The sequence below is a fragment of the Epinephelus lanceolatus genome, chromosome 1 (genome assembly GCF_041903045.1).
Source record: "Epinephelus lanceolatus isolate andai-2023 chromosome 1, ASM4190304v1, whole genome shotgun sequence".
NCBI lineage: Eukaryota > Metazoa > Chordata > Actinopteri > Perciformes > Serranidae > Epinephelus > Epinephelus lanceolatus.
The window spans coordinates 10,221,266-10,242,071 of record NC_135734.1 but is presented as its reverse complement, the minus strand read 5'-3'; the positions used below and the strand labels follow the sequence as shown (position 1 = coordinate 10,242,071).

The following is a 20,806-nucleotide window of genomic DNA, read 5'->3' as shown; positions in this document are numbered from 1 at the left end:
TGTCTTGTATTCTAATTTCGAGTAGTTTTACATTTTGAGAAATAGGCTTAATTGCTTTCTGCAGAGTTACATGAGAAAATCATTATTGTGTATGTGCGCCAAATATGAAACTACAGCTTCATATCTGGCATAACAAAATGACTAGCCTCACTACAGCTCACTCATGAAGAAGTCCAACAACCTGGATATGAGTTAGCATTTTAGCCCTTCCAGTTCCCTTGACTTGAAGTCAGTGTTTTTGTGTTTTTGGTAAGATGTTTGAGAAGGTAAGCCTATGTGGTTAACACAAGCTTAAGAGAATTTTAAGTTTTGTTCTACAACATCAAATCTGTCTGTAAATACCCCACTCGTAGTTTTTAGGTGTCTCAAAAAAGGTCGCTGCTAACAAAAAGCTAAATGAGACCACATGTCATCATGTCAAACACAGCTTTCTAGCCTGGTTGGGTTGGTGACATTACTCAGGCGACTGTGGTGAAGTTTGTTTATAGCCTATAGCGTTAGCTTTTTACTTCTGCCGATTGCATTTGGACTTCATAAATCTTAAAACTGGTGCTCATTTGTGAAGATTTTCTTGCTGCCATTGATCTTATTTCCTGCAATAATCCAAAATCCAATGGAAAAAATCCACAGGCTTTTTGACAAGGGAACTATTGCGATGCAAACTTACGAAAAAACATAATCCCTGCAGCACTCTATTATGATGTTATATCTCTATTTTATCCGTACACAAAAAAAAGCAAAAATGGCAAGCAGCTAGCTTCACATTTAAGCTACTGTACAAACATGAGAGTTTTATCAATCTTTTCATCTCTTTGCATGACAGCGAAAGAGCAGACATGTATATCCCAAAACTATTCCTTTAAAAGGGCTCTTTGCAAAATTTAGACTGTATAGGTTTTCTGCACACAGTTCCCAACGTGGAGCTGGTGGCTAACAGGTCAAAGTGCATAAACACTGATAACAGTGCTGAAACAGTGCTAATGGTGTTGACCATGGGGAACCAGAGGGTGGGCACTATCCTTCCATGACAAGGCCGTCCTGATATCAGCGGTAACTGCTGTATGAGCGAAGTGCAAAGTGCGGCAATGAGCTAGCCAGTGACATACACACATGCGCTAACATGCACACGTGACTGCAATTGCTTAAAACAACAAACCACAGAGAAGCTCCGATTACAACACACACAAAGAGTGCATGACTTCATTCTCCGGTCAGGACACCACTACTCCACTGTGTCTTTCTTTAACAAATAGTGGTTTGCTGCTGTTTTACTGCTCTGAATATTGCATACAGAACTTTCAATTTACAGGTTTATGTAAGTCTAAAAAGTCTTAGCAGCTGCAAAATACAGTGGCTGCATTTATTTCCAGCTGCTGCCTTTGTTCATTTTAATAAATTGAAGACATTTTCTTAACATGAACAAGCTTTTAAGGTAATGCATGACACAGCAAAGTTTTTCCATTTGTTTTGAAGCAAACGCTGATCAGATTTTCCGTCAAGTAATCACCAAATTAAATCGCCTTGAGTCATTCAGTTAGAAGTTCACACAGCACCACCAGCCTTTAGTAGAAGATAAATGTGGATATTTCCTCTTGCTGTTGCCCAGTCCTACCTCTGATGATAGCATCTGGGGGCTCAACTCAATTTATAAGGGGTAACATTTCATCTTCAAACACCTCACTGAGTGGGTATGTAACAGGACGCCATAATCCATCAATAAAAGTGTATTGATATTGTCAAATGTTAATATGTCATCCATAAACCCTTGGGTCCTCTTGTCACCAGGACACAGCCTGCTCAGCAACACATATTGCCTCACCGTGTTGTTCGCCATCGACCCAGGTCTCCCTCTGAACGCCTGCCGCTGTAAAATGTTGCATGCCGTGACAGAGCCGAGCATTAATCAAAGTTGATTTCAAGTGTGAGGGCGCGAGTGGCGTTTTCTGCTGGAGAACTGTTTAGCACAACAGTGCTACGTACAACAGGGTCCCACTCGTCAGTGTAATGGTAGCAAAAGGAGGTCATAAATAATGGATTCAAGATCACTTACACTTCATGAAGCAGGCCACTGTATGGCATTCGAGGGGGATATCACATTTTGCAGATCAAATTATAGATTTGGTTCTTTTAGCTGCAATTGTAAAGGAAAACAAGACCTCCAAGAGGGCTGTGAAAGAGTTTATTATGGTGCAGAACATGATGGCAAAACAACAGTTTAGACACTGCACTGAATGATGATTGTGAACCGCTGCAAACAGAAGAACTATGGGTAAAAGCAGGTTTAGTCTCATCTGTGTGTTTCAACTTTTTGGTACACTTTGGGATGCAACAATCCCAATCATTTGTAGTAATTGTCAAAAGTAACCACAGAATGTACCAACTTCTCCTTTATTTAACTTGGATAGTAAAGTACAAATGGAAGAGAGAAACACTAAGGTTGTTAACTGGAATCCTGTTTATCTTAAGAAAAGATTTGGTCTGTAGATGCAAATGGATTTTGGAATTTATCAGCTCATGTTACAGATTCATATTTGCTCTTCATTGTCTGTCGACTTTAAAGGCTACTCCAATCTCCAAGATGATGGATAGAATTACATATTTAATGCATTTGAAATGTAACAGTCTACTATCAAACCACATTTAATTGAAAATATGAGTATTTGTTCAGCATTTCTTTGATTGTCTCTCATGCTGAGCTGTTTGCATACTAGAATTGGAGAGGTGGTCTTGTTTTATCTCAAACACCTAAAACAGAGTTCACTGTTATTACCTTTAGATGATAGCAAATGATGTGATAACCTCTTGTTGTAACACTGTCCTTGTGTCAGGGCTGTAGCTGCCTGTCTTTATACTGCCCCTCAGTGGCAAGACAGGGACATGGCCTATATAAGACAATTTGCCTCCGTGTGAACACATCCTGCAAGACCTTGCATGCGCACACTGTGTGTGCAAACTTCGATATTTCGCTATTAAGTACGAGGATAAGAATCCCAATAATTTCTAATGTGCCAATGCAGCTGGAGATAAATAGCACAGAGCAGAGGAGATGATCAGATCTCACTCCATATCTTAATGGGATCCTCTCACACGCCATTCCCATTAATGACCAATCCCTCAATTATGTAAATCAGAGAACGGTCACTAACAGTGAGAAGTTGAAGTTGCTCACATAAACACCAAACAGTGTCACATTGCAGAGAGCACTAATTGGCCACTACTTTCCGTATAATTGCAGTGACTGGGGTCACGTCCTCGGCTAACCTCTCCTTTAAGTATTGTTTTTCAGCGCACAAACAGTTAATAGAGCAATTAAGATGGCGTTCACAAGCACCACTTGTGGGGACCATTTGGCAAGAAAGAGCTGGAGAGAGGCAGTCTGGGATGCCGTTATCCTGCATATGGTACACAAGAGTCTTGGGCCACAGGGAGTGGTAAGTCAAGGTGCACAAAACAACTTACTGGCATCCTACTCAGGTGAATGTGATCTGGTCGTCATCACTGAAGCAGTCATTCTGATACTTTCTGTACATTTTATAAGAACATTTAAACTAATAAACAACAAGATTTCAATGTGTGACATATTTGTCCTCTTACCTGTGGTGCTATTTGTCACTCTAGATTGTTTTGGTGTGAGGTGTGAGGAGTGTTATCGGCCATAGAGATGTCTGACTTCTCTCCACTATAGTGGAACTAGATGTCACTCGGCTTGTGGTGCTAAAAATGCCAAAAAATACATTTGGAAAAACTCAACAGCAATGTCTCTTTCCAGAAATTATGACCCGATTATTCCGAATAATCCACAGACCTTGTTGTGAGCAGTTTCATATAGTAACTATTTTCTTTCTACCAAACTACATCCGCCAACTGTATCACCACAAGAGGCTCCTGCTCATGACAGTACAAGATGTAAACATTAATGGTGTCCATCTCTTCTGAGCTGTAACATTAGCTAGCTCAGTGGTGCTAGGTGAGTTAGCAGTAGAGTAAATGCACATGTCCTTATGCACAGGGACACTGTTGGTGGGTGTAGTTTAGTAGAAAGAAAATAGTTCCTACATGAAACTGCTCACAAGAGGGTCTGTGGGTTATCTTGATTAACCCGGTCATGATTTCTGGAAAGAGACATTGCTGTTGAGTTTTTCAACTGTATTTTTTTGATGACTTGAGCACTACATGATGAGTGCCATCTAGTTCCATTACATTGGAGAGAAGGCAGACATCTCTACAGCTGATATCTCCAACACTTTGCAACTCACACCAAAACAATCTAGATCAATAAAGAACACTACAGGTAAAAGGAAACATGTATTTTAGATTCTGATTCTGAAAAGATTGATTTCTATCTGTGGTATGTATTTAAGATGTAAGTGTCTCATCTATCACAATGGTTGCGGTTTTCACAGCATTTAATGTATAATGTCAAAAAATCATAGGACAGAACTTGTGACATATTTAAAGGCTCAGTAACATTTTTCTCTTTTTTTTTGGACTTCACAGAGATTTCCTCAGACATGTTAGCACATTGTGTGACAAGAAGACTGATAGCTGTGTATTTAACATGATACAGTGTTTTTCATCCACTAAGAAGTTCAGTGTGCCACAGTCATAACACGTTACAGCAAACAGAACCTGTACAGGACATGCAGAGGACTAAAAGCTACCAGTTAACTCATCACACCATGAAACAGATGTTAACTCACCAAAAGTTAAAGATCCAGTCAGAGTTTAACTAATACTGCTGAGAGTGTGTCAAAATGAGATCATGTGAATGTCACCTATTTCAGAGACTCATCCCAGGAGAGTGAAAAGGAGAAAAAAAAGTTTTCATCTCTTCATCTACCCTCTCTACCACAGACTTTGCCCACCCTCTATGACTAAGTTATGCCCTGTCATGTAGTCGGAGGCGTCAGATGCCAAGTAGACCACTGCAGCTTGCAGGTCTGTCACTTGAGCCAGTCTACCAGCAGGGATATCTGACAGCCAGCGCTGCACCAGAGGCCTCAGACTCTCTGAGTGGATGAGAGGGGTGTCAACAATCCCCCTGAAAAGAGAGAGGGGGGAAAAAAAAAACACAATGAAATCAGAAGGCATCACAGCTCAGAGCCAGGAGTGACAGCGTTGTTTCAGAGTCACCACTTTGGTGACAAAAATAAACCCAATTATCCTTTGAAGAAAGGGCATGGCATGGCATCTCTGATGATGTTTACTGCGGGACTGCTGGCACATCTCAGGAAGAGCCTACGGGTGTGAGGGGACGTCTGGCTTAATTTGCTCAAAGCCTCTGGTTAAGTATATGCAACTCCATCATATTCCTACTCTGATGTCCATATTTAGGTGGGATTTATAAGAAAACAGGTGTGCTGCTTTTGGATTTGTGACTGCGCTGGCGTCTAATAGCTCACAACAAATGCAGTTTTCTCCACTTTCTACAATAAAAGTATCACAGAGCTTACATCTGAATAAATATGTCAACACGCCCGCCTGTGCCTAATATGAGACGACTTCTGACTTTCTACACAATTGACATGACAGTGACTAAAAGCCGTGAGGCCCGAATCATTGTTCGATGTATCCTGGCGCCTTGATATGGAATTCCAACATTTGGCTAAATTAGCACTTCCAAGGAGCGTGTGACACCTTGGTTAACATATTCCACCTCAATTATATTTCTCTTCAGCTGCCCTGTTATCTGGAACCTTTGCTGGCAATCAGAGGTACTGTTTTCCCTCAGCCAATTTTCTAGATAATGCAGCTTATCACCGCTGCGGCTAAAGTTGCCAATGGAATCAGGCTCCAGTCAACCTCGTGAGCGCTAATTGTGTCCCTTTTTTATGCATATTTACCGACTGTCACTTCAAAGAAATCAGCGGCCCATTGAGACACCCAGTTAGCGAGGGGGAGAGAGAGAGAATTGCTTCTTTGCAAATTAAAATTAGCAAACAAGCTGCCGATAAATAAAGCTGAGCGCGGCGCGTGTGTGTGAGGGCTTTGTTCTGGGGCTGTGACTGGGCCTGGCTCGCCCGGTGCCACTGGACGGATTTGCTCAGGGATGGCTGGGGCTAAGGGATGCTCCACTTAACACATACACACACACACACACACACATACACACACACACAGCCCTCACTGTGTTCTCCTCTTTTCTTCCCCCTGCTCAGCTTCACAGACAAATAGATACAAACAAGGCGCTATTGTTGCGCCGACACTTGGAGTGAGGTTGCAAATTTGATTCCCTAATTGAATAGAACAATTAGAGGAAGTGTTTGGTTGATTCATCCCTCAAGACGTCATCTAATTAAGCACTGATGTATTGTTTGAGGACTTAAATTAGTGCATCATTCTCAAATGGGGCTCTTCATATGAAAGCAAACACACTAATCACCACTTCCCCTTGCAGCTCGATCCCTCACAACACTAAAAGGTGGACCAGTGTGTTTTGGCACAAAATTGTGAGAGAAGGCGGCCAAGAATAGACAGCACTTACGGTGAGATGCAGTTGACACGCACTCCTCTGTCAATCCATTCTGTGCCCAGAGTCTGAGTCAGTTTGACCACTCCAGCCTTGGATGTGTTGTAGGAGAGCTGCTTCTGGGGATGGGGTACTGCAGGGTAGAGCATGGGAAGAAAACTCAGTTACCTCTAAACCAGGCACACTCAACTTGCTTTGCCCATGTGGCACTTTTGCAAAATAAGAGGAGGCCAAGTGTCAGTTAATAAACAAACATTAATAATATTAATCAGGTAATGAACTGCCTGTTTTTAACCTTTCAGTGTTTGCTGTCCTCACTCATCTTGCCAAAAAACAAATCCAGTGTCAGCAAACAGGGGTGTTTCTAGAATTTGAGGACATTTGGGGCTAAGCCCTGACCTCTGTGTGGGTGGCTGGAGGATCCACTCCAGCAATCTTTTTGATAAACAAGCTTGGATGGATTACTGAATGGGCCTACCAGGTACAGGCCCCAGGGCCCAAAGTGAACTCAATAAGATACAAAATTACATCAGACCCAAAGGACTACAAAAAGACATAAAACAACCACAAAGGGACAAAAAAATAACCACAAACAGACACAAAACCACATAAAGATGCATAACAACTACAAAGAGATGGAAACCACCTCAAAGTCTGTGTGTCTTGCTCCTGTGTAGGAGATGGTGGGGCCCCCTTGCATATCTGTGCCTAAGAGCCCTTTGTCTTAGCCATTGAAACAAGCTGTATTTTCATGCCTTCTGAATGCACACTGGCCCTTTATTTACATTCAAAATCAGGTGTAAATTAATTTATGTTTTTACTGTGAATTAAAATATGGTTGGTGGGCCACATAGCACCATTCGGGCCCCGGGCCATGTGTTAAGTATCGCTGCCCTAAACAGACACAGTGCAGCATTTTATAAAGATAAGATTTACTGCATTAATAAAGGTATGCACTTTCACAGTTCTCAGGTGGTCATTAAAAAGATCTTTTATTTTTAGGAGTCATTTCTTTAACTGAGGGAAAAAAGAGCAATTGTTCCTCTCTCACAAAAGCTGACAACATATACATTTTATATTGCAGCTCCTGCGGTTTCTTGTGGATACTACATAAAAGCTCTTCCATTAGCTGCTGAGGACTCTGAGGATGAAGCCATGTAAAATTAATTGCTTATAATGTCCAGTTATGCTCTGTCCTCAGCAACAAAGACAGGGAGCCATTTGTTTGCCTTGACCATCACAGATGCTGCACACTGCATGGGATAACGGGACAGGGGCTCATTTTCTGCTGGTTGATTAATCATCACAAGGAAGGCTCCAAGTTACATACAACTTTAGTAGTTAACCTCATCACCCGCCGATCTGACTGCCAAATGGCTTCAGTGTGAGACCGGGGATGATAAATACCAGCCAGCTGCAGAGAGGCAGGGACCGGTCCTGGGGAGAAAAAGGCTGCAGCATCCCGCATACACTTCTTGGATAAAAGGAGAAAAATGTGCGTGGTAGAGGTAAAAGTTGCTAAAGAAATAAAATGTAAAGGGTGGGACAACGGCAGCTGAGAGTGCAGAGTGGGATTGTGCAGAGTGTGGCGAGATAGCAGATGATGGTGAGGTTGGGTTGGGCTGGATAAGGGTAGGCTAGGACCTCAGAGGAGCAGGCGAGGAGGAGCAGAGCCCAGGGCTTACACGCAGATTGAAGGTGAAATCCGACTTATCAGGACAGGAAACACAGCTCAAAATGCCTAACAGCACTAATCCTCGCTCAAGACCTGATGATACGGCCCCAAAATACCATTCAGAAAATGCCTTCATCCTTTAAATAAACCTGCATTGATGTTTTTCGCCGTCTTAAAGAGCAGTAATCCCCAGAGAAGGGAAAAGGAGGTAGAAGGAGAGCATCCAAAGCCCTCTTTAACATTCACCCTGCTACTTATTGCCCATTTCAAGTGGGAGAAAACATGCTCTTTATCAGGCACGCCTTGAATTCTTCCGAGTTCAAATGATGCACTCCTTTTCCCAGAATGGCGCGGCTGTTGTTATGTACATTACTATGCAGCTGAGATCTGCAGGTACGAGTGTGAGAGTCGCAAATCCTTCAGTTAAGGTCATCATGCAGCCAAAAAAACTCAGTGTGATCATATCAACTTGGATATTTCCTGTCTGGGTGTCTTTGAGCTGCTGGCCATTATTCAGAAAAAAATGGTGGTTGATGGTCGGGAGTGTGTATGTGTGTGTGTGTGGAGGGGGTGTCAGTGGGCACACACACATTCCATTCAGCAGATGGACAAAAAGCTGTCATTGTGCATTTTAATTGGGCATTTACGGCTGCTTTTTGGGCTTCCACTTGGCTAGAACAGGTCCCATCTGATTACACATTATGACAATATTATAACAGATGTCCAGACCAATAAAGTAAATTCCTGAAGGACTGTACGTAATGTGAGTAATTGATCATTTTTTTATGCCGGCCTCTATTTACCAGCATGCTCCTGTTTTACAGATTGCCCCTGCAGTCGGGACTGGGGCCCATATGGCACAGCGGTTTACTGGCGATTTGACTATACTGCTGATGAAGTGTTGCTGTTCCTCTGGAGGAACCTGTTGGAGGAGGAACATTATACAAGGCTTTTACTAGGCTCTCGCTAAACTCTGAAAGTGTCTTCCGCTGTTCAAACAAGGCTGCTGGCACAGGCTGGGGTTTTGCCGTTGCACAGGAACCCTCCCTTCCCAAGTTGGACCTCAGGTTGCCTTCCACATCCTCCAGACAGCTCCGCAGAGAGGGGATGTTTATTATGATGCAAAACCGCCTCGGCGAGACGCAATCACAACACTTTTCCTGCTGTGCTTACTGTATGCAGGGGTGGATGCATCTCTATAGAACTGGGGTGAAAGTTGCAAAGAAGAAAAGCTGGCTAATCCTGTTTCAAAAGGATAAGTTTCTCATAAACAGGAAAACTGCAGCTCTTTTTTTTTTATTTCAACCACTGTAACGGTCTGACGACTTCCTGTCTGACGATAAAAACTATTTAACATGATGTGTACTCCCGCACATAGCTGTACAGCACAAATGTACTTAACTCTCCCTTCCTCCACCCTCCTCCTCCTCCTCCTCTCGACCCAACTCTCCACGCCAAATGGAGAGATTAAAAGCAGACATGGAGGGGCTCCAGAGAGAAGGTGGGGGAATAGAATCATCACTCACCTATTAGACTGGCCATGGAGGCTGTGTTGATAATCTTGCCGTATCCTTGCTTCAACATCACTCGACCTGCTGCCTAAGGCAAGGATTCAGGGGAAAGAGGCACATTAAACACCTTATTATGGCACTGATATGCTACCAAAAAGCCTGAGCACGGATCAACACAAAAACATGGAGTTTATCCTCACAGACAGAGATAGATAGTGGTTAAACAACATTTGGGTGGTAGGGCATATATAACCTCACAAATAAAAAAAAAATGAAAAGAAAATATATACAGATAGATAGATAGATAGATAGATAGATAGATTCAGATGTCTGTCTGGCAGAGACTTGATAATCTAGAACTAATTTTAGTAACTACAGAGTAATTTAGGCTGCTTGGACCAGTAATTAGGTCACACTACAACTGGTTTTGATAGATATAAACTATTAAAGAAATAAATTATCAAAAATCAACTTGGTTCTTTCGACATAGATTCTCTAACAAATTGATGGCGGACTTACAAAACTATTTAGAACTGGTAAACTTTTCCATTTTTTATTTCAATATCGCAAACATAACTCAAGATTATTTCCCAAGTATGAAAACACAGGTCACAGGTTTTACTGTTACAGCTCTGTGGCTTTGCCTCTATTATATGTATTTATACTAGTGGAATTTAACTAAAACATTTACTCAAGTATCGTACTTAAGTAAAATTTTGAGGCACTTGTACTATTTCAACTTTTTGCTACTTTATGTTTCCACTACACTTCATTTTGGAAGCCAATATTGTACTTTTTACTTCACTGCATTTATTTTACAAAATTTGTTACTGTGCAGATTCAAATTATTATTACACATATATTATCAACAAATAAATTATGATGTATTTTATGGATAAAGATAAAACTTTATTGAGTCATTGGTGAAATTCACAAGCTACCCAGCAGCCTCACTTTTACCAGCTGCAAAATTAGAGTGATGTTCACATTAATTCATCAATAATTAACTCAATAATACAAAAGCTTATATAATATCCTGAAATGGGCCATTCTGCATAATGAATACTTTTACTTTTTCTTTTTCTCATATATTTCAGTGTTTCTATTTTTGTATCTTTACTGAATGCAGGACTTTTACCTGTAACAAAATATCTCTACACTGTTTCTATACTGTTGCATTGCTACTTTTACATAAGTCAAAGATCTGAATACTTCTTCCACCATTAGTACCTGCTGTACAGTGCTGTCTGGTAAAAAAAAACACATTTTCAAATTTGGTGGGGTTTTTTGACAAAATGAAGTATTAGGTGAAGTAACTGCTCCCAAAGCTTTACTACCATATGCCTTCATATGTTGGTTGTCGTGGAAGTTTAGTCTGCACAATAGCAAATGATACTTTCATATTAAAGTAATCCATGCACAATTTGAACTATTCATATTGTTTGGGGAATTGCAACATTGAGCACTGGTGCAGACCTTTTTTTTAATCTATACATGTATTATATTTTTTCTTCTCTGTCTGATATTTCCAAAACCCTTAGATCCAGTGTTTGTCAAAGGAACATTGAAGTGTTTATATACTGTTTGGAGCACAACTTGTCTTTGCATCTAATTTCACAGCAGTACGTGACTTGAGTGAAAATCTAATGACACTATTTATTTTGGAGTTAAACCATCAACATAAATCAAAATTGAACTCAAATTAAATATATTTACATTTAATACTTTTTTTATTTTTTTGGTTTGTCTGAAAATTTTAATCACACTCTGTGATACAGTGAAGCAAATAAATTGGCAGCCACAGTCTCTCTCACACACACATGCCTGCTTTTAGAGCAGGTGATACACACCTGACAGCACATGAATGTCCCCCTCAGGTTGACGTTAAAGGTTTGGTCCCACTCCTCTAGACTGGTGTCTTCACTGGCTGAGTTCATGTTAATGCCAGCGTTGTTACAGGCGATATGGATCGCCCCCCATTTGGAGACAATGCTGTCAATCATCCTCTGGACATCATCTGATTTGCCGATGTCAGCTGTGATCGGAAAAGCATTGATGCCTGTTTCAAAACAGAAAAAAACATGGATGTCTGTTAGGATAGCTTGTACATATTGTAACATGACGCACATTATGAGCAACCTCTGTCCTTGGACATTTTAGAAGTTTATTTTAAAAATCCTATTATGAATCAAGGTTTGAAAAAAAAAGTGATGAAAAATACTATTTAACATTTTTTGGTTGCTGCTTTTTTAGTGAAGGAGGAAGTAAAGGAAGAAAATTGAGAGAAATATCACACATCCTCAGGTTCATGGGGACATGTGTAACCTGACACAGTATATCTTGTGCTTTAGTATGCTGCCATCTGCTGGCCAAAAACCATAACCTGACCACACTTACAATTTCTGATGTTTGGAAAAACTCTGAGGTGCACAAGCCCAGTTTGAGAGTTTTCATGTAGTGGTTAACGGTGTTCTACCAAAATTATGCTTGAGTGCTGAGAGGGCCATTCATCCATGTGACATTTGATGAGTCTGTCATCGCAGATGGACCACCTCACATAACATCTACATAATGACTCTTTTCACAGTTGTCTCATTTTGACTCAGGTGTCTTCAGATATGACAATTTTCTAGTTTCTGCAATTCATACAACCAAATCTAAGCTAATAATCAAATTATTTAATACACTCCTTACTTTGTTTTAATATTAATCATATCTAGAGCTGTTACAGGCAGAGAGCAAATCAGTTTGTCACAAAAGAAAAAGGAAAATCTAATTCACTTTTTTTTGTGAAATTTGTGAAAATCACCTTATCTTAAAGGGTATAAGGTAAATAAATACATTTGCACTACAGGGAAATTATTGCACAGTATACTTACAAAACACTTAAGACATTAACTGTCGGTATGAACTTGGATATTTACATTATATTACATTTAAAAGGAAGCTAATGCTCAGAAGTGATGTATTTTTCTTTACAGTAAAGTAGAAAAAATAAATACTAAACTATCCAGAATACAGTTATCTGAAAAACAGTAAATACTTACTATAGTCGTTTAAAGAAACTGAACATTGTGCAAAATATTGTTTACCAGAACCTTTAGTACAAAAGAATCTGTATCAGATTTCTATCTTAAAATGACATGGGTGGAACCCCTTTTGCTAAGGCACTGCCAAACATTTGATTTGTAAATGGTCCTCATTCCTCAGAAAATCGCAGGCTGTTCATCATTTGTTTTGTAAATGGGTGAACATTTTCAGAATGTACTTCTCTACACAGAAAAAGGGAACTGTTTTGAAGGGGTTGTTATTTGTTGGTTATTATGCAATGGTTTTACTGGTCTGGCCCACTTGAGATCAAATTGGGCTCTATGTGACCTATGAACTCCACAGAATGTGACAACTATCATCAAATACAGAGTCTCTCTTTGTTGTAAATCTGCCATTTTGCTTATCAAATCAAATCAAGTTTGTTGTCATTCTACTGTACATCTCTGTGCAAGGCAGAGTGAGAGTGAGTGTTTCCCTGGGATCAAGGTGCAGCATGAATGACGTTATATAAAATGACACAAACATTTATACAGCACAACACAGTCCCTGACCCTGTACAGAGTGCAAGTTATATGTCAAGTGAGTTACTGAACAAGATAGAGATATGCAGCTGATGCTTAAAGGGACAGTTTTGATTTTTTGAAGTAGGGTCATATGAGGTCCATAGTCAGTGTCTTACCTTCAGTACATGGCATTCGCCATGCCCCCAGTTTGGAAAAGCAGCAGGAGGCTGACACAAAAGCTAAGCAATGTACTGCTGTAAACAGGAGGCAGCAGCAAAACATGTTTTAGCCACTTTTGAAAAGGCCTACCTACCTCAAAAAAATCAGTAACAGTCTAAGTGGATGCTAAATTGAGAGTATTTTCATTGCTTTACCTTGCTGTCAGATAGCCCTTTCCTTTGGCACTATATTCTCTTAACCATTGAACTTCCACACCTCTACACATAAGTGCAACTATGCCACTCAGTGTTATACACTGCAGATCAGCTGTCATGGTCAGACATTCAGCAGTTTATGGAAAGGACAATAAATACAAGAAAATTTAAAAAGAGTGATTATGGTAGCAACGACAAAATGCCACTCACTGTGGAGACAAGAGGAAACCTTTAATGAACTAGAGTATAAGAAAGAATTTTTGTAGAGAGAAACTGAGCTGGCCTAAACAGAGAGAGATGTGTAGGAACACAGAGGTTCTACAGTTGAGAAAATCTAGTGCCAAAAGAAAGGGCTGTCTGACAGCAAGTAAAGGGGTGAAAATATTAGCAATAAAGTGCACACTGATATTGAGATTTTTTTTTTTTAAGGAAGGGTTCTTTTGGTGGCTAAAATACGTTTTGTTGCTAACCTCAGTCCACAGCAGCCCATTGCTTAGCTTCTAAGTTGGCACTCATGCCGGCTCTCCAAACTGGGGGCGTGCTGACCGCCATGTAGTAAAGGTAATACACTGACCATAGACAAGCACCTCAACCCCACTTCAAAAAAAATCAGAGCAATGCCTCAAAGTCTACATTACCTTTAAGGAAGAGCTCTCCAGCCACTGCCTCTGCTTTCTCTTGGTCCAGGTCCACCACGGCCACATTCGCACCAGCCTCACCCAGAGCATGAGCAAATGCTCGGCCTATGCCCTGCCCAGCACCCGTCACATAGGCCACCTTTCCATCAAGACGCATCCGATCAAGGATGGGGCGCCCCTTGACCCCACGGAAAACTTCATCATCTGTTATTTTACTCTGATACAAAGTGACAAGATAAGCAAACATGATCAGTGAGAATGGTGCTATTACAAAGAAAAAATTTCCAGTGAAGGTAGGATGACAGCCGTTTTATCCCACGCCCTCATTGGTCCATTGAGGTTTGAACACTGGGGTTATCTAAACAGTACCTGTGTCCTAGAGCACTCAGAGGTCACAGGTACCCGGCAGATGATGCTGATGCCATCTCTGAGAGGAACAATGACCTTTAAAACAAGAAAAATAGTGCCTAAATAAGAAACAGAATACCTGTCAAACACATACAGTAGCATGTAAAGGTTTGAACCTTACCTGCTCCACTCGGGGATCATTACGGACAAACTCATTGAATTTTCTAAGCGCCAGTCCGTTGCTATCTGTGGTGTCTTTAAGGTAAACTTTTGCTTTGAACAGTGAGTTATCGACACATATGGCCCCTCGCAATCTCAGCAGGCTGTTGTCCAAAATAAAGTTGTAGTAGTTGATGTAATTCTCCTTGTCAGCATCAATGAAGACCATGTCAAACTGCTCACCTGCAGCTGCCAACTCCTGGAAGGGACAGAGAGTTATTAGAAATCTGGCCACGTGCCCCACAGTCTGTTAACTTATTAACACAAAAAAACAGGAAGAGTCAGTGTTAACCCTTGCCTGCTCTCATTATCCGAAGCACCCAACATAGCACACAGTAACTACGATTTAAAGCATTTAAAAGGAAAAGTGCAAAATAAAAACACTGCAAAATATTTAATTTTCAAATCTGCTCTTACAGCATGGGTATAGATTTTGGAGAGGGGGGATGCAGGAGATGCAATCGCCTCAATATTTAGAACATGTGCATTGATATTTCTGTCAAAAATACTGACCTTTAGAGTGTCCATGGCAGGCCCAGTCTTGACAGTAATCTTCTTGCCATGTGGAGACTTGTCAAAAAAAGGTTGGGCAAATTCTTTGAGGTATGGCTCTAACTCACAGGCAACTAAGCGGCCGTCTTCAGGAAGCCCTTCAGCCATGGACAACGCACCATAACCTGTGAACATCCCAATCTCTAGGACCCTCTTAACTTCACTCATGTGGATCAGCATCTTCAGGGTCTGGCCTGCCAAAAACATGCCCATGAGCAAGTTATCGCAATATGGTAAACTAACAATGAGCACGAAAATGTAAATGTCAAACCTTCAACATGTCCAGTGATGCACTCCTTGGGAAGCCGGAACATAGTCTTGCCCTCTCTGTGCACTTGATCCCAGTCATGGGAAACTGTTTTTCTATAATTAAGCATGAGTGAGAACATTAACCTATTAACCTTACACAGTAGTATTTTGAGTTATGGATGAATATGTGCAGGAAGCCAAGACATACTTGTATAGCTGTGCCAGAGGTTCACTTTCCTGTGTGGTCATTTTCTCCAGGTAGTCATCCAGGCCGCTGGCTATGTCCAGAGCCTTCTCCAAATGACTTGTCAGCTCCTCTGGCACATTGCTACTTGCTGCAGCTATCTCCTTGGCTTTCCTTAGGAGATCCGCAAGGACTTCTACTGGGGTGTCGGGAACTAGGGGAATAACGTAATAAAATTTAAGTTTAGTAATCAACTAGTCTTTGTCCTGCTCCTCCCTGTTCAGGTCAATATGATGTAGGGCCGTACCTATAAATTATGTTCATTACCCAGTGATCTGTTGGCAATGTTTACAATTATTTGATGAACCGTTTTATAACAATGCTGATTAGTTCACTCAAACCCAAACATGACATCTTCTAATTACTTGTTCGGTCCGACAGACAGTCCAAAAGCCAAATGTATCCATTTATCTCCACATGAGACAAAAAAAAAAAAGCAAAAACATGCAACTAATAGGGTGGAACAAAGTTATGTTTTGCATTTATTGACCGTCAGTTAATTAATAGATTAATAGATTAACTGTAATTTTGTCAGCCCTAATATGATTGAGCATTGTTGTTAACTCCAAGGCCGTAGCATTGCATAATGTTATACATGAAAGCACAGAAGGATAATGGCAAAAATAATTGATCAATAAATGATTAGGAGGTGAAAAATAGTAACTGATTCAGCACTGATTATAACAAATCTATACAGACTGATTACCCATTTTCATCAGCTGACATTCATAATTATAAAAAAAAGTGATATCAAGCTGACATCTTATAATGATGAAAACTCTGTGTCTTTGTGTGTCTGTTCATGGTTTTTCTCCTCACTGACTTGGTCAATCCATGTGAAATTTGGCACAGTGGTAGAGGGTCATAGGAGGATGCGAATGAAGCAATATTACATCAATTGGCCAAAGGGGGCGCTATAGCAACCGATTGAAATTGCAAACTTTGAATGGGCATATCTCATGCCTCGTATGTCGTAGAGACATGAAACTTTGCACAGAGATGCCTCTCCTCACAAGGAACAAATTTCCATCAAGAACCCATAACTTCCGGTTGTATAGATTTTCCGCCATTTTGAATTTTTTGAAAAAACCCTAAAATCGATCTCTTCCTAGGAAGTTTGACCGATCTGCATGAAACTGGGTGAACATAATCTAGGGACCAATATCTAAAGTTCCCTCTTGGAAAAAGTTGGAAAACTTACTAAAACTGAGCTTCTATAAGGCAATGAATATTGCGGAGGGCGTGGCTCATCACATAAAGCTGTATAACATCTCCAGGGTTTCACAGATAACCACACAAATCTGAGGGGTCCCCTCCAGTATTGACCCGATCAAACAAAATGGGGGTGCTAGAGAGCTAATTTCTTATCTAGGCCTAACCGCCATATCGATATTTACTAAACTTGGTCGATATGTAGAACAGGACGCCTCAAGATGACTGGAGAAATGTAACTCTAATTTGCAACTGGGGGGCGCTATAACAACAAAAAAATGCTTAAAATGGCTAAAATGCGACCAATCACTGTGGCTCCCCCTGTGGCCAAATGTTTTTGGGTTTTTTTCTAATATTTGCTATGACTAAGTCATGGTATGGTATGCTGTGCATAATCATGGAAACTGTCAGTGTGTCATTCTGTCAGTCAGTCAGTCATTCTATCAGTGCACCCCACTTTTAAGTCAATAGAACATATAAACACTTTAACTATCTGCCTTTCAACGTGCTACCTCAGCTACGAATGTACAGTTTCAGCCCACTAACTATCCCACTATTGGCAATGGTACTACTGTAGCAATCGTACTATCAAATTCACAAAAACTCTGTCTGAATACATTGCTCTTCTTAATGGGTTCAGTTGACTATTTAATCTGCAATTTCCTATGACCTGTATCCCAAACACACACCATGTGAAACTGTACATGGGCAACTGTACACTCAATGGGTATGGACTAGTTATCTATGAAACAGAAAAATATGTCTATGCTTTGGTATTATACAACCTTTAATATATTTTTATTATATTTTATGCCCACATTTGTCCTTCCTTTACATCAAGGAGATACCTACTGGCTATGAATGATGATGCTAATGTTTGTTATTGTACCAGCCCCTATACACAGTCTTTTCTAATAAGGTAATCATTTGTTAGTCCCACAGCGGGGACATTCGTGGTGTTACAGCAGCAAAGGGGATAGTGTAATAACAAGAAGCATCAGCAAGATGTAATGAATATGTAAAAGAGTAAAATTAAAACTGCTGCCTTTTTCTCTCTGTCTCTCTCCTCGTCCACTCTCCATGCGTATACTCTGTCACGAATAAATATGGGTGGTGATGAAATTCAAAGGCCTGAGCCACATTGTCGAAATCAGGTAAACAATCATTCATGATATTAAAAATCTTTCAGACAACACTAAAATATATTTTCAATAAACTACTCCAGTTATTATACTCTCTCCAAATCTCACTCATGTTTCCATTGTTGTTTTTCTGCAACAAGTGACATCTCATGATAGCTTGTGATATTTCAGAAAGAGACTTCTGCTTAAGGAGGTAATAAACAGACAGGATCAATTAAAAGGTAAAGAGACACTTCAGACACTAATACAAAATGCCTGTTTCCAGCCTGTTTCGCAGCTGTTGCCGGCTCCCCTAATACTGGACCAATTTTAAACACTGTTGTTCACACCAGTCTCTTTGATCAATTTACACAGGGAGATAGAAACCAGGTTGAAAAATGCCTAAGGTTTCCTTTAATCGTACCTACTCACAGCAGTCGAGCAATATCCTCTGCTGGGGTACAAAGTTGCTTTGACTGTCGTATTTTGATTATTGTTTACATTACACACACACACACACACACACACACACACGTAATATGTATTTCTACAATAATGTTAAACAACAGTACTGCATAAAAACGTTTTCCTCAGTCCACGAAGGCAACATGCTTCTGTGCAGGTAGCAGCTGCCTGTGGGAACATAACGTTACACTTGGTCTGATAAATGCGCTACAGATTCTCACTGAACTCCGGTGAAGTTTTTTCCTTAAAGTTATGATACGTATTAAGCCCTTATGATAGCTGACCCCACCTTAATGCACCAATTAAGCAGATAATCTTACCTTTTTCGGACGGCATGGTGAGCGTTTACTGCTTGTCAGCGGGCGAGAGGCTGCCAACACGGTAGTGGACTGTGCTCTGTCACAATGCAAATTGTTGAGAGAGGGGAGTGACTGATACCGTGACCTGCGGACGAAAAACTTCATTATCTAACGGCACCTGGCACGTATTCGTTTCATGAGTTTTCTTGTCTTTTGGAGAATCAGGTAGAACCGCAGGGCAGGAACACGTAACAGCACAAGGGTATTATAAAACAGTCTCCGAGGTCATCCACTTCCCGTCTGGAAGAAATTAATTCATTTTTTGAGTGGATTCTGATTCAGTTTGACCAACATGATCAGTTAGTTGAGGTGCCTTAAAAGACTGTTACTTACTTTGAAAGAAAAAAAAGACAAAATATCACAGCTGTATTCAATCTAAGACATTTAACATTTAGGCAAAGGTTAATGCATTGTCATTGTAAAGAAGTGCGTGTGTCTTTTCCTTGGTCAAATATTCAGAAATTTGACCATTAACATGAATGGAAAAGCACCAAAACTCACAACTAAACTTCTTAAGGCATAAAATTATTAATGGCTGCATTCCATTTAGTTGCATCAGTTTCAGGGCCCTGCACTGTGCATGCTGGCTCACTGTCAAGGTTTACAGGGACACTGAAAACATTAACTTTATTCACCACAGCGGTGATGGCTACTGTGTGAAAAGCCTGGTGAAAGCAAATGTTATTAAATGTAAGTGAGGAAAATGTCATGTTACAAAACCACTTATGAAATAGTCTTAAAGTCCTGAATATTGGCACTTAAGAGTAGCTAAATGTTAATTTTTTAGCATGTAGCCTGAAGCTGAATTAATAATTGATCGATTTACTGGCCAAAGAGATCATCCATGTTTTCTCCCTCAGAATTGACTATGCAACGCACCTTATTTTTACCTTCCAGAGTTAAATCCAGAGTTCTTGCAAGAGTACAATTTGAATTTGCTCAGCGAGTCACTCTGGCAATCAGTAATGATGCTCATTACCTATGCCCATGAAACCGAGCTGCACCAATCACATCGGTGTATCTGATATAGGCGGGCCAGAGGCGAGCTAAACAGATGACGACAGCACTGTGACAACGAATCAGTCAGTAAACATTGCAAGATGGCTACGGATGAACACCAGTTGTTTGAAATGGCTTTGTCCGCTACAATGAACGAGTTAGACTTGGCTTTTTCTCTAAAAGAGGAACTGAAGACGGCGCTCAAATCTTTCTTTTGCAAGAAGGACATTTTTGCTGTTTTGCCGACCAGATACGGCAAGAGTCTAATCTGCCAGTTAGCTCCGCTGGTAGCGCTCTGGATACGTCACCCCGTGTATTGTTCTGATTGGTCATAGTGTTATCCAATTGCGTGCAGTGATATTTTCAAATGCATGCTTGGTGCTGCCCCTCGATTTGGGCCATTTTCATTACTCATGGCCAGATCCTAAATCTTTCTAGATTTGGGTCTGGATTTCCAGGCTACCTTAAAGCAGCTGTGCGGAACTTTTTACCATTTATAAAACTGTCCCTAGTTTGTAAGCGCGTGTAAACCTCGGTCGGGCATTCACCAAGTGGACAGAGCTGAGAGATTTGACAGGTTTTAAAACTGATCCTGAGTTGGCCCTTTTCCTAATCGACAGGTATGTAAGTTTTGTTTTTATTTAGAGAATATACCGCAACTTGTTAGACGTTGTTTCACTTCAATATATGATGACATGGAAGTTATAAGCAAGCTAAATGTAACGTTAGCTGATATGAACCGCATTGTCTAGTAACGTTACAACAAATACCACCACATCCACCCTTTATTTTAACAGTTAACCAAAGAGTCAGGCTG

The 20,806-nt window shown here is 40.6% G+C and overlaps 1 protein-coding gene across 1 annotated transcript; it reads right to left on the bottom strand.

Moving 5' to 3' along the window:
- Nucleotides 1-4,388: 4,388 nt before the first annotated feature.
- LOC117256495 (uncharacterized) lies at nt 4,389-19,113 on the bottom strand. Its single transcript, XM_033625940.2, has 11 exons — nt 18,952-19,113; nt 15,798-15,987; nt 15,612-15,703; nt 15,302-15,534; nt 14,751-14,987; nt 14,591-14,665; nt 14,222-14,438; nt 11,506-11,714; nt 9,671-9,743; nt 6,485-6,602; nt 4,389-5,041 (listed from the first exon to the last, which is right to left on the bottom strand). Exons 1-11 carry the CDS (start codon nt 18,965-18,967, stop codon nt 4,846-4,848), a joined length of 1,656 nt encoding a protein of 551 aa, XP_033481831.1. The 5' UTR covers nt 18,968-19,113; the 3' UTR covers nt 4,389-4,845.
- Between the last annotated feature and the right edge of the window lie 1,693 nt (nt 19,114-20,806).